General features: G+C 35.2%; 1 protein-coding gene across 1 annotated transcript; it reads right to left on the bottom strand.

Annotated features, from left to right (window-relative positions):
- Positions 1 to 515: 515 nt before the first annotated feature.
- LOC139973682 (uncharacterized) lies at positions 516 to 9,611 on the bottom strand. Its single transcript, XM_071980516.1, has 9 exons — positions 9,457 to 9,611; positions 9,194 to 9,289; positions 7,714 to 7,965; positions 7,275 to 7,358; positions 6,811 to 6,969; positions 6,033 to 6,238; positions 5,167 to 5,457; positions 4,085 to 4,352; positions 516 to 2,985 (listed from the first exon to the last, which is right to left on the bottom strand). The coding sequence occupies exons 1-9, from the start codon at positions 9,536 to 9,538 to the stop codon at positions 2,951 to 2,953; spliced, it is 1,473 nt and encodes a 490-aa protein (XP_071836617.1). The 5' UTR covers positions 9,539 to 9,611; the 3' UTR covers positions 516 to 2,950.
- Between the last annotated feature and the right edge of the window lie 5,883 nt (positions 9,612 to 15,494).

Genomic DNA, 15,494 nt, shown 5'->3' with positions numbered 1-15,494 from the left:
TTGGACTGATGTTCTAATATTAAATGATTCTAATTCTACTTATAACTTATTCTTTTGTATCTTCTTATATGACCGTTATTTCCCTCTTCAAGGGTGTATTAGTTGCTCCAAAATTAAGAAGAGCTGGTGTATACATGATCATTGTGTGTTTTTGTATTCCACCGATGATGACGAAGTTATCATGGAATATATCAAAGATCTTCAAAATGGTGGTCAAGGACAATCATAATATTCATTGTAAAGTTGTTAAAGCGTTTAATTACATTATTGTTCGTCCATTCAGCTATTTTGTAAACAGGTGTTTTAATAGTAGTATAATGTGCCTAATGATCTTAAAATTACAAGTACTTTTCCTGACTACAAATAAATTAACAGAAAAAGATGAAAGATCACTATAGGCCAATTCCTGTATTGCAAGTCTTTTCCAAGATATTTGAAAAATTAGCATATCATGTTGCTTTAAATTTCTTTAACATTAAACCAAATAACCAAAAATATTGCCCACTGTGATTTATCCCACTTGTTTGTTTCTGCTAACATTTCAAAACCTCTTAGATATATACATCAGCATCTTCATTCTCATGCAGACGAGGCACCTTCATCAAATTTACACTTTCACCACTTGCCACTTATACGTTGGGTTCACTTGAACTTTGGCAGTTTCGTTCTCTATCTGAAGTTGCTTTAGTTTTACTTCTGTATCTGCCTCTACTTTAGCTTTGTTCAGTTCATGATCTTGTTTGGACTTTTTGTTTTTGTTTTTCATGATTTGGTTTTTACTTTTCTATTTCAATGTGTGCTTCTATCTTACGTATCTCTAGTAGGTAGTTTATCCGCATTTCTTTTGGAAGACCTTCAGGTACCCCTGGTGAACAAGTTTGGTCCTCCCTTTTATCTGTCGTGTTCATTTTCAATTCCCTTTTCTCTGATCTTAAATTATACATGATGCACCCTTAAATGGAGAATATGAAATAGCAATTATCAATAAATAACGGTTTACAACCTTAATGTATGTGCGATCTCCACCACAGTTTCAGCGAGAAAGTGTCCAAGAAGAACTCCTCAAAGAAATCTATAAAAGTGCCTCAGCTGTCATAGTTGGTTGCTGTCTGTATTCTATATTTGTCTTTCTTCTTGCCACCAAAAACAATGACTTCTTCCACCTTGATTAACGCATATGCATTTTTATGTAACAGCTTGTTTTTAAACGGACAACTCTGCCTCCATAATTGGGCGTTGAATGATCTCCACCGTACAGTCAGCTCCACCACTATGCGGGTGTATGATGTCGTTACATACCTTCGGGATCTTGCTTCTTCAGATGTTTTCTGAAAAGATTACCATCCATCCGTTTCGCCCAAGTTTCCTGTGTTTTTTTCCTATTTTCTGTTAAATTAACAAATTGTCTGAATGACTAACACATTGGCTAAAGTTATATCTTTTTGAATCTCATTGACTTTTAGCTGGTAGCGGATTTATCACAATGGTAGTCGGCAAACACCGAGGCATTTCTTCTTTTAAACCGTCACCACCATGTAATTACGTAGTTTGGTTTAATAAGTTAAGGACAATGTTATTCGATGCTTTTCTTCTTTTATTATCGGACTCCACAAAATGCCACTGCTTCCTTTCACAATCACAAAACATCCAGCCTTCATCAACAAACTCTGCTACCTTCCAACACTATCACCGCTATCGTCTCACACAACCTAGGCTTCTCCCTTTCCTTGTCTCTTGTTATTACCTTAACTCTTCACCTCACAAAAGCCACAGCCCAACTGCCCTAAACCCCTCTCCTCATCTCTAGCTTTATCCTTTAATCCTATTAGCAAGTCTTTACACTCCTAAGTAATCCCAGCTTTGTAATCCCCTTAAGCTATCCAGGACATTATAATTAGCTTTCTTCTCCTTACTTGCAGACTTCATTAACAATATCTCTAATTCAACTCTTGATATCTTGAATTCTATTTTGAATATCTCAAATTCGAATTCTTTTATATCTCTAATTCAATTTTTGATATCTTGAATTCAATTCTGATTTCTCGAATTCAATTCGAGGATTTTAAATAATGTTCCATTTTGATATCTTTCATTAGTCTTGATATCTTAAAATCAATTTGAGATATCTTAAATAAAATTCAAGATATCGAAAATGCAATTTCTGATATCTCAAGTTGAATTGGAGATATCTGAAATGATTAGAGATTTTTTCAACTTAATTTGAGATATTTGAAATTAATTGCAGATATCTCGAATTAAATTTCGAATATCTCGATTTAAATTGTAGATAGATATCTCGAATTATTGTATAACTGTTAAAATGGCCTTTGACACGGTCTTCCCTAAGGAATATTAAAGAATAATATTAGTACAGGAAGGGCATCTATTATTCCTTAACTTGCAAATTGGATTAAAAATGGTTATCTATGTCACGGCAAAATATCACGATAGATAGTTGACCATTTTTAATCCAGTTTGTAAGCTGGGAATAACGTATGCTCTTCGTGTACTAGCACTATATACTTCACTATTGCTTCCATAGCAACTACCGACATAGCCGCAGCCTAAGCAAAGTGCTGACCTGCCCACAAGCCAGGACCAATTATTGTCACTATACCTACCAGTACTATAAATAGCCTTGACCAACGTTTGAAACGTTTGTCGATATTTTCCTATTATTATTTTTTTTTAATTCAACAAGTAAACTTTTTCCCCTTATTCATGGTTTTTCATTCTGCGAAACGGGCCAAGTTGAAACGTTGAATTCAATCACTTATCCAGCTCCGTTTTCAAACAAATTCACTCGGTGTGTTTGGTGGCTTTCTGTGATCTTTTAAGATAGAAAGAAATACCTTCTTTCACTCAGATGGAAACGGTCAGAGATCCTGTTTTAATTGATTTATGTCCTCCTTCTCACTCAGTTGGAGTGATTCCTTCTACCCTTTGCTTCTCACGCTCCAAAACATCTTCTTCCGTTGCTTACAACTGGTTTATGATAAAAAGGAAATATTTATGATACGATCTATGATAACGATCTGAAAGATGACTAACATTAAGATGTATTATGATGTGAACTTTGTAACCTTTAAGACTATCAAACTGCAAACAGTTGTTTGACCTGTCAGTACATTGGGTAAGTACAGTAGATTAATTAAGCATCTTCTTTCTGGCATAAAGCTTTCAGCCACCCCCATTCATAAATTATAATCACTGTAGCTTCTAGTTCACTAACTTCTTGAATAAAATGATGCAACATTTACTCAAAGCATTTGCAGGAGTTTGGAGATGGGGAACTTAGGGAGGAGATTTGTTTAGTTAGTTATAACAATATGTTATTACCAAAATAATATACTCCAAGTCAAAGGTCAATAAAACACAGATTGAAATGTAAATGTGGAGTACTTGAATTGCATTGTAATGGCAGTATGCCATGTAGAAATTCTGTAGAAATTTAATTCAAATTTTAGGTGGACGTCCGTACTAGGGAGAGATCTTAAGAGAGGGGTGGGGCTTAAGGGGAGGAGCGTCCCCTCACCTTTGAGAGAATTTTGTCTCGGTAAGGGTGTTTAGAAGCAAAGATGCTATCATTTTCATTATATATTAAATACATTTGCTTTCGGGTGTTATAACATTTGTTAACCATTTGATAGAAACTTTCGAGGGGAAGATGGGAGGGGGGGGGGGGTTGGCCAAGTTCGTATTCCTATGGTCCCTGTGGCTAAGGCCTTGTATATATTGAATACATAAAACATTAGGTTAAACTTAGGTTTACCTGGTGTCAGGTAAACCTGTCCCCGAGGTAAACCTAAGTCCCAGCTATCATGCGTTGAAGTAAACAAATATACCAATGTGTATATATATATATATATATATCTATATATATATATATATATATAAATATATATATATATATATATATATATATATATTTAATGTATTCTAAGAACTTCATTGGCATTATCAGATTAAACTCCCCATCTCTCTCTTGGACTCTTTCACTTAACAAATGAATATACTTCAACGTTCAGTCAACTGAACCACACTACTGTTCAGAGGTATTTGCTATTCGCGGAGCAATACGTACCGTAGCTCCCTGTGTAGCTTCCAAGCGTTATCTGGTATTGTGTTGCCTCGGAGCTAACTCGAAACAGGTTGTAATGAAGATATGCACTGTCATCATTGGTATTGTTGAACCAAATATCAATTCTTAGTTGATGATCACTCTGAGCTGATATGACGTGTAATTTCTCATTTCCAAGCCAGAAACTAGAGTTAAGATCACCAAATCCATCTCTGTAGTTATTCCAAGTCTCATAAAATGAAACAGATCCACCAACCCGCTTCTGAAACAGCTGTATAAAAAGTAACCGCTATAATCATAGAACTATACATAGTGTATAAGCCGAATATTTTGTTGACAAGATCTACAGTTTTCATTCGGATAACAAGAATTGCGTCTGGAAGAGATCATGTAATTTCTCAACTTAATATGAATTTGTCCCACGATAAATACCTTCTTTGAGAAAACTTCAAAAATGATAATTAGGAAAGACCGATGATGTTACTATGATGGTATTTATCTTCTTCGAACAACGTTGTTTCTCAATCCAATTCCTACATGATCGTTAAATTAGATGGTATATCTCATGTAGCCCAACAAGGATTAAAATCATTACTCAAGTTACGAATCGTAAGGTAACACTGGTGAAAATATGATCCAGAGCCTGATATCATGAACTTCTGACGTTAGTTAGGGAAGCCAAGATTTGATAAAGTGAGTGCATGGCTGTTAGTAATCTTTGGAAACAACTTCGGATAGTAATTAAAGCTCCAAATGTCAGAGATGGCTCATAACGCATTGGTTGCCTGATCACAGGGGAAAAGCAGCTCCACGGTTTGCTTAGGAGAAGGACAGGGACATTACAGCGTGCAGCCACAAATACTAACATTGTGTTCGATCAATATTTTGATAGAGTATTGAACTTACTTATATTTATAATGAAAGTTTAAGTAAAAGAACTTATAGATTCCTTTCATTTTAGGCATTTGCGCAAAACATTTACTCATTTGAATATTTCATTTTAAATAGGTGTAGTTTAATTTCGTATTTGCAGTTCTGCGAAAAAGTGAAATGAAAAGTGTGCTGGTTTCCAAAAGAAAACTTACCATCCAACCATCTTTGCAGTAAACTTGGAATGATTCATGTGGCCAAGAAGGTGGACTTATCCAATAAATGCCTTCTTCGGTGGACAAACCATTATAAACATCCTGACAGTTTGTGATTACTTGACAAGTCGTACCATTTCCCCAGTAGCTCTCTTTACACTCGCAATATGAATTTTGACCTTGGTTCTTACAGGTTGCATGATGACTGCAAGAGTATTCTTCACAGTGGAGAACATCATTTTCACATGTGCAATGTCTTGTGCAGTCCAAGTTAAGATGCGATGATCCGTTCTGTGCAGAAATGTTCAAGAATACGAGCAAGTCGAGAGAAAATGTTAACTCTGCTCAAATGAGACTTCATTCAACGGTTAATAATATATAATACATTAGTGGAAACGTTAACGTTATATTCGTTGTCTTGATTTTATAATCTGAACGTTATTGCCCCCCCCCCCAAAAAAAAAAAAAAAAAATTGGGATATCGGCATGTTGTGACTACTGCATTTTCTGAATGGTATATATAAACTTCAAACGAATATTCGAATCAATTTTTCTGCCCAACCTAAAGATGTCATAAGTGATATCCGAATCTGACTAAGATTAACCTATAACCTTCCAATTACGTTTCGAAAAACTTATATACTATATATACTTATATACTTTACTATTGCTATTTCGTAAAAGGTTAAAGAAAGCAAATTTTTCAACGGAATAAGTAATAACCTGATAATAGGAATAAGTATGGACACAGAAATGTATGCGCTCGTTTAGTTATTGATATTGATGTTATTTACACTCTCTAAAAGAGATCTTCGAAAAACGTGACACATGCGAAAAATGACAAATGTCGAGTTATGTGGAAATACCGAAATGACTCCCATGGACGAGTGGTAGCATCCGCATTCATACAACGGTATGCATGCACCATCTCTGATTAGGAATCCATCTGGACAGACACACGTGTAACCTGGTTCATCGTCACAGCTTTTAAAACATCCGTTGAGTCCGTCGGGATCATCGCACGTAGTTTGGCATGAACAGTTCATCCATATCATGTTTGCTGGGCAGGATTCTGAAATAAAATGACATGTTCAAGTCGGCGGTCGTTACAATTGCCCTTTACTATGCATTCAACAACATGACGGTTATTTCAAGTGCTCACCTGGCCAAATGTTTACAAAAAACAGAAATTCCGAACGGAGATATTATATCCCAGAAGAGGTCTCCTTAAGTATAATACTATAAGAATTATTTTAACTATCATAATGAGAGTAACAATCAGAATATCGTTACTTGTAGCTTTACCACTTCAGTTTGTTTCTGACATGTAAAAGGTCAATTAAACCGAGGTTAATTCAGCACATTGCGAATAATGTATGTTGTGAGTGGTAATGTTATTGGTTGGCTGTTAGAACATATTTTGATTGAGAGACGAAACTAAGCAATCAAATATGTAAACATGTTACTGTTGAATCAAATAAAGTAAGTTACAATAGTGTCTTACCGTCTAAGTATTATATAATATAGATATTTGAGAAGGCCAGGCGGTAGGGAATACAAGTATGCCTATCTAATTCTTACAATTGTTTCTCCAATTGTGAACTGAAGTAATTGTAGACATAATGGTACACATTTTTAAATCACCTGTTGTAGGCATCCGTGTTGTTGATAGCACAGTTGTACTTGTATCTGTAGTTGTCGATGGCGTTTCAACGGTTGACGTTAATAAACGTATTTCTTCCGTAGATAGCATCGACGTTGACTTGATTTCACCCACTGTTGTTTCTTGTTTAATTCTCGCACCTGAAAAGGGAAATGATCAGTGTTAGTTGCTGTCCAATCGTTTTCAATACATGTTAATTCTTTAGACCCATTCAAAATAAGATAAATATATATCAACTTTAATAACTTTGAACAAGTGTATACATACTAAAGAACTAATACTGCCGTCCGTTAGTTGCTCAAACGAACATTCATAATGTATCAGCTGATAAAGATACCTGAGAGCAAAGTTTCAGACGACAAAAACTGTAGTTGTAGATAAATATGATGTTGATTTTATACTTAAACATGTAAGCTCTTAACAAAACTAAAAGCAATTACGTTACCTGTTGAGACCATCGATGTTGTTGAAAATTCATTTTTGTTGATGGTTGTCATTTTATCGGTTGACCGAAGTAATGTTGTTTCATCTGTGGAGTGCATGGTTGTAATTAGTCATTTACTCGGTGTTGTTGCTAGTTTATTGATTGAATCTCATGATTGATTAATTCAATACCATATTTGTTGATATTTACTATAAATAATAAAACTATTTATTTCAATGGTCTCGTAATAATTAAAAACATAGACACATGATAGGACGTTAGCATACGATTATAAAATATTTACCTTAATACACAACATTCTTAATGTTCAATTAGTCCAAGCCGTGTTAAACCAAATTCTTCTTGACGTTCACATTGTCAACATAATAATGATGAATACCAATCTGTGTTATGACTGAGTCAAATACTTAAAAAAGTACACCACATGCTACATCGTTACCTGTTGTAGGCATCACTGTTGTTGACAACAATTTTTTCGATCGTGTTGTCATTTCATCAGTTGACGGTAATATTCGCATTCCATCTGTTGTGTGGACCGAAGTTGTTGTTCGGTCACTCAATTTCGTTCCCAGCGAACTTATTGATGGTGTTAGCGTTTCACCGGTTGACATTAATGATCGCATTTCATCAGTAGAGTGCATCCATGTTGATTTGATTCCACTCAGTGCTGTTTCCGTTTTTATTCTCTCATCTGTAAACGAAAATGATTAGTGTCAGATGTTTTACTATCGTTTCCAATGTAAGCTAGGCTAACTCTTTATAACCTTTAAATTAATATCTAACCATCTAAGAAAAAATGTAACATACCTCGTCAAACTGTCAGATATAAAGAATTAGAGATGTTTGCCGAGAAATATTCGAAAGAATGTTTCGATAGCAAAGTAATTATTCTTAATACTTATCAGCTTGTTGCGTTCTTACTTTGCGTTGTGTTGATATTATCCCCACGGTATATGATATGTGTGATGGTGTATTAAACTGGTATTTTGGATTCATTCTTTGTAGTTGTAAAATACTATAGCCATTATAACTAATGACTCTGTTAAAATCAGTCTTCGATACATGAAATCATGATATGCAACCTACAAACATATACAATTATTTCGAGCATATCTTTTGACTCATTACCATTTGGTTAACATAACGATATACGAAAGCAAATAATGTTGTCTATATTAGTATTCAAACATTTCAACTAGGACTTAAAGATTAACTCAATTTTATGTCGGTGACTCTGCCTACAAGAATTAAACGTAATATACAACTTAAATTAAGTATTCTCATACAATACTCCTGATATAAAACCCGGCAACGGGAACTCATAGCGGGCATTGCGTTTGACTTATTACCATTCGTTTACATATATTGCAACACCATACGGAAGTAAATCAAGCTTGTTTACGAAATTATATATAAAAAGTGAATTTTATAATAGTGAGTCTGTTTAAAGAAACAGATAACTGAACATCCGCTGCCATCAAAACATTGAGTGGTGCGTTTAAACCGAAAATATGCATATATATTTCCTTCTAAAACAGATTTATTTGATGTCTTGGTGCTTTTCCTTTCTTTCTCTTTGGGTCAGTACTCAGAGGGCTGAATGCCAAAAAGAGTTTATATTTAGAGAGGATGGTTGTTAATATATCATCACTACAACTTTCCATGAATAAGCAAAGCGTTTAACTAAGATTCGGGCTCATTTCGGGATTCTCTATATATTCACCGAACAGTTCATTGGAATTACTATTATGCATATGACATATACGTTTGAATATAATATGTAAATGAAGCCTTAAATGAAATCACTGTTCCTTTGGCAATGAAAGAAAAGTCAGATTTTACTCTGATACATTTATTACTTGTCTACATTTATCTACATCATAACTTCTTAGATTACTTAAATAGCAACTGTTACTTACCGGTACTCGGTATTACCTCTATTTGATTGTTACAGTTACCATCACAAGGCATAACGGCATCTTTATATGAGTGTGGTTTTGTGCACTTGAAAAAAACTGAAATCATAAGAATCGTTAGTTTAAAGATCATCATCGAGCAGTTACATAACGAATATTTGCTACAATTATAATAACTGATCCGCTGATTAATGTTTTGTATTTAAATTCAAAACGTCAAAGTAATGATATGAAATGTTAAATCTAATTTCCGTTATTCTACTTACCAACGCTTCCCGCCATCGAAGAATAAATGCAAATACCAAGAAGGAAGCAATGAAAGATACACGAAAACTGAATTCCACTCATCTTCCTTTCTCAATGTTTAGTAGAAACTAAGAGTTTTTCTGGATAATTCCTGGTCAAGCTCATCAATGTTCTAAGTTACTTTGAAAACCCTCGTGTTGCTACGCAGATACCGAAGTTTGTGGGAACACACAACCGATCACGTGATTTAAGTTCGGCATTATTGTTAATGTTAATATTCGCCAAAAGCGACAAAAGAAAATGAAAACAGCCACACTATGATCCAAAGATATTGACGTCGTTAGGAATACAATATAAAGTCTACTTGTTCAGAATAATACGCAGAGACACAATATTAAAAATCTATGATATATAATCAATAAACAGACCTAATTCTTTATAATTGAATTAATGAATTTTTATTATGTCTTATATTTGTGATTTTGGGGTCGTTATTTGAGAAAACGTATTTTTTTTTATATTGTTTATATTGTAACTCACTGTTTGTAATATCAACGAGGGCTCTTGTTTTCACAGCCGACCTAGATTGAATGGAAAGATTCGCCGCGTTGATTAAGAAGTAACTGCTTGTGTACGAAATCACTAATGTTTATGACCTTAAAATATATCATGAACAAATTTGTAAAATTACCAACGGTTTGGATTTCTGGCAAAATAGGTTAGTGGAACTTCCGCAAACGAAGAAAAATCTTCCGCAAACAAAGAGTAAGAAATAAATGAGCAGAATGAATGATTATATTAGACAACATTTCTTTAGGATCTGAACTTGCATTTACAAATGACAGTAAATTGACATATACATGAGGAGGAAAATATTCTTCTTTTGTGAACGGGTGAGGTTGAAACGTTAATTTTTAACCGACAAAGTCATTACGTATCACATTAGCCAAGATGTAATGTTTACAATATAACCAGCAACAATATTACGTTTGAACAACAACTTTACGGCAGCTTTTCTATTATTCAATACTTTATAACTGTTGGAAAACGTTTGTAAACACGGGATACCACTAATGTTCTTATGGTTATATATAGCTAGAAATTACTTCGAACCGTTATTGAACGAGTAGTATGATCTTCATTTTAGTATGAATTTTATTCATTTTTATTGACTTTTGTGTAGGACGTATCCAAAAGCAAAGTAATTATGCATTCTTCACATTCAACATAGGGGAATAATCATTTAACTGCAATAGCAAGTCATGATTACCCAGCATACCGAGTAAACGTTTGAAAAGAAACGGTACCACCCTGCACAAAATTACTGTATAAACTAAACAACTGGCTGAATGAAGGAACAAAGATAAATCCCAACGACAAATTATGATGAGAGACCTAATCAAGTGGACCGTGAAGAAAACAGGTCATTAGTCACTGCGACCACCATAAACCAATATATGTTCCCTTTTAATTCATGCCACATATATCACTAAAATTGTAATGATACACGTACGTACGTATGCAGCCAAATTAAATAAATATATACAACATACCGTAATTGTTTAAACAGCTATTTTAACAATTATGTTGAACTGATTAATATTACTAGTCCTATATATTGGAGGGCAATATATATGATTACACATTCGTGACCAAATCATTGAGACATTGTAATTCCAAAACAAAGCTCAAACTACACTCTAAAGGCAAATCATATCGCCCGAACAAATTAAAATCTGATCACTTGTTTCAATCCCCTCATAATTTACAACGCCATCAGATTTCCATACGTAATCCGTAGCAACATCTAAAGCAGACCTGGTGAACAATATTGTTCATAAGTTTTTCATATAAGCACCCTCCATATTTTACCACAAGTTCTCCTCGATCACCCCTCCCCTTTGACCCATCCCGCCAGTGTTAATAAAGTTATAGCAAACATAACGTTAAGTTAGAACTGGAACTTGAAACGACATAACCTTAGTGCGTCAAGTCGATCCGAGCTACAAAACAAATTCTGGCGCCATTTTTTTAAAGTAGGGCACCATTTTGGGTAAAAAGTAGGTACAAAAAGAATTTAAACAACCGATATTTCTAAAATAATGTCCTATCCATGGTTACTATCATGAGAGTTACGAAATTACATCTCACTGTCAATCACAAGTCCGGGACAGTGTTGCCTTTTTGCCGTCGTAAGAAACTAACTATATGCATTCTATCCGATGATGTGAAACGAAAATGTAAATCCTTGGGAGTTAGGATCCTCCCCAATCCCAACCATGGTTCAACAAAATCTTCGACTTATACACTAAGTATAGTTCTATGAAATTAGCGGTTACTTATTATACAGCTGTTTCAGGAGCGGCATGTGGTGGATCTGTTTCATTTTATGAGACTTGGAATAACTACAGAGATGGATTTGGTGATCTTAGTTATAGTTTCTGCCTCGGAAATGAGAAATGACACGTCATATCAGCTCAGAGAGATCATCAACTAAGAAGTGATATTTGGTTCAACAATACCAATGATGACAGTGCATATCTTCATTAAAACCTGTTTCGAGTTAGATCCGAGGCAATACAATACGTGATAACGCTTGGAAGCTATACAGGGAGCTTCGGTACGTATTGTGCCGCGAATGGCAACTACCTCTGAACAGTAGTGTGATTCAGTTGACTGAACTTTGACGTATATTGATTTTGTTAATGAAGTACTTTATGTATCGACCGCTTAGGACGAGTGCAAGAGAGAAGGGGATTTGTTAATCTGATAATGTCAATGAAGTTCTTAGAATACATTTAAAAAAATCTCAGAGAAGTACACAATCCAAAGTTGAGGCCAATGTTGTTAACTTTCATTCTTGTTTAGGTTATAGGAACCTTTAGTCTTCGTTTACGTGCTTTACATTACTTAGCTAAATATTGTAAAAGGAAATATTTGGTAAGAATGACGACAGTGTTCCCTTCAAATTTAAACGAAGCTTCTTTTAAAAAAACTCTCTCGTTTATGCTTTCAACAGAATATGACTAATGGATTACCATCGAGATATGAAATTTTCAACTTACGATCAGGACAATGTCTTAGCCAACCAAAATTGTGCTCATACTTCTTATCATCCCGGCGGCTGGTGGTTCAATGCTTGTCATGATATTATGTTGAATGGAATCTACGGTGCTCCTTGAGATACAGGTATTTGTTTGTTTCAAAGGATTATACGCGATAAAAACTGTTCTGTTGTGGCAGTGGATATGAAAATTAGGCCTTTGTTAGACTGTACTTAGAGAGGTTCACAACCATTTCTTCTATGAAGTCATGAACTCATGGACTTTAAAAATATTGCTTGCTGGATGTCTAATGTTAATTGGTTGGATCGAGAAAGGGGGGGGGGGCAGGATTGTGACGATTTGGTTAAACGAACATTCAATGAACTTGATCATCAGGTCATATTAATAAAACACTAGTAGCTTAGATTGTGAAGAACTGAAGTGTGAGTCTTATTATTAAAGGTTCGTTTATATAAGACCACATCGTGACAGAGGAATGAAGGTTGGATCTTCAATTTACCCGAAACCAGCAAATAATAATTATATAAATATAAAATAGTAGTTGATGAAGCTACTAAACCCTGCTATTCACAAGATGATGAGAATGTAAATAATGAATTTGAATTATCAATTGTGTTGCACGGACACGTGTTGGTATCAGTAGTAAAATGAAATAAAAAAGAACCACTTTCGCGGATTAAAACGCTTTAAATAGGGCTAATTATCTTCACGGTTATAGGATATCCCTAAATCAAACGAAATTGTTTTGTATTCACAGAGCTTTTTTATTCTCTTTTATTTTATTTGACCTCAAAATATGTAATACTTTTATGAAAAGGGACTTTTGGATTGGTGTACCATTGTTAAGGAAATTACTTATTATCATCCAAAATTAAAATTTACAAATATATATATATATATATATATATATATATATATATATATATATATATATATATATATATATATATATATATATATATAGGAATAACGGAAAAACTGTTAAACAACTATGCTGCATTTAGAGAAAGGCTGGATCTCGAGTGAGATACAATAATTGAATTAGGTAAGTGATTGGAAGTAAAACAGCCAATGTTTGGTTTTTGCAGAGCTTTCGAGCAAAACTAGCTCTTCTTCAGTGCATGATCACCGAAAGTGACAAGGAGTAGCAGGAATTGAAACTGTTTTATAGAGAAGATGTCGGCATGGTTGTAAAGGCAAAGCGACTTACTGATTTCTGCTGAATAGAGCAGAAGTTTTAGAAATTCGGATTATTTTAATCCGCGTAGGATTATTTTAATCCGATTCCGTCGTAATTGTAAAGGAATTGTTTTGGTTTATCTGGGACGGCAAATCGTTTCTGATGTTTAAACCGAATGGTGCCGTGGTCTTTAGGTTTAGTTCCCAGAAATTTTCTTTCGCTTTCCTAGATTTATCTGTCCAAGAATCGTTCTGGTCAATGGCAATAACACGCAAATTCTCAATTGAATGATTTTGGAGATTGAAGTGATTTGCAACAGGTTGGTAGATCTTTTTTGTTTTGATCGCCGATCTATGTTGTGTCATTCTCATTCTAAGAGTGTTTTTTGACTCTCCAATGTATTGTAAGATACAAATATTGCAGTAGATGAGGTAAATGACATTTTTGGATAGGCAGTTAATTTTGTGCCGAATTTGGAACGTGCGTTTGGTTTGGTTGCTCTGAAAGGCCCCGGTCGAATCGACAAGTAAGCACGTTTTGCAATTTTGTGTACAGGGCGATGATCCTGTAGTTTCTGTTTTGCTTTCCCCTAATGGGGTGTCATCCCGAAAGGATGCCCGAACTAAGATATCCCGTAGGTTGCTGGGTCTTTTAAAAGCGATGACAGGTAATTCTGGGAATACTGATTTCAGGCGTTCGGTGCCTTGAAGTAGGTGAAAATTCTTCTGAATGATATTAGCCAGTGGTGGGAGACCAGGGTGGAATTCAGTAACCAATGGTACCCTTTTGGAGCTGGTTTGACGAGTTTTGTACGTCAATGTTTCGGTACGGGGTTTGCTTTTAGCCTTTTTGATGGCATTTTCAATAGTACCCCCGAAAATACTGTCTGTTTAGGAGGTGTTGTGACGGTTCTTTAGTGCGTGAATCAAAATCGACTTCAGAGGAGCAAATGCGTCGAATGCGCAACGCTTGACTGTACGGAATATTTCTGGTACAGTGACGTGGATGGCAACTGCTTGGTAAGAGGTAGTTGTGCTTGTTCGTGGGTTTATTGAACAAGTCTGTTTTGAGTGAACCATTTTGTAGGGTCACGGTGGTGTCCAGAAAGTGAACGCCATGTCCAGAAAAATCAGCAGTGAATTTGATAGTGTGATGAAACGAGTTTATGTCATCAATGAAGAGTTTTAGATTAGCCTCACCATGGGTCCATATCATAAAGATATCGTCAATGTAACGTAACCACGTGTGTGGTTTCAAGTTTTGTCGAGATAAAAATTCTTTCTCGAGGTTTCCCATAAAGATGTTGGCAAAAGACGGTGCCATTTTGGTACCCATTGCGGTGCCATGAATTTGAAGGTAGTGTTTGTTGCCAAATACCAGATTATTGTTGGTCAAGATAAGTTGCATTAATTCGGCCAATTCTTTCTTCGTGGGGGTTTTGCCACGTATCGGTTTGAATGCTTTTGTGCAGGCCGAAATGCCCTCTTCGTTAGGGATATTTGTGTATAACGAAGACACATCCAAAGTAACTAACAGAGAAGATAAGGGAAGATTTTTTATTTCCCCAATTTTCCGGATAAAATCCGTAGTGTCCTGCACATAGGACGGTAGGGCCGAAACGAGAGGTTGGATGAGGAGATCCACGAATTTGGAAATTTTTTTCAGTCGCTGTGCCATTACCCGATATTATGGGCCTCCCGGGATTGCCTTCTTTGTGAATTTTAGGCAGAAAATAAAAGCGACCAGGTTTGGGGTCGTTTTCCAGGAGGTTTTGGCCTAACTTGCGGTCAATGGAACCGTTAGAGACTATCTT

This window comes from Apostichopus japonicus, chromosome 9 (assembly GCF_037975245.1).
Source record: "Apostichopus japonicus isolate 1M-3 chromosome 9, ASM3797524v1, whole genome shotgun sequence".
Taxonomy (NCBI): Eukaryota; Metazoa; Echinodermata; class Holothuroidea; order Aspidochirotida; family Stichopodidae; genus Apostichopus; species Apostichopus japonicus.
This window is presented reverse-complemented; position numbering and strand designations above follow the sequence as displayed.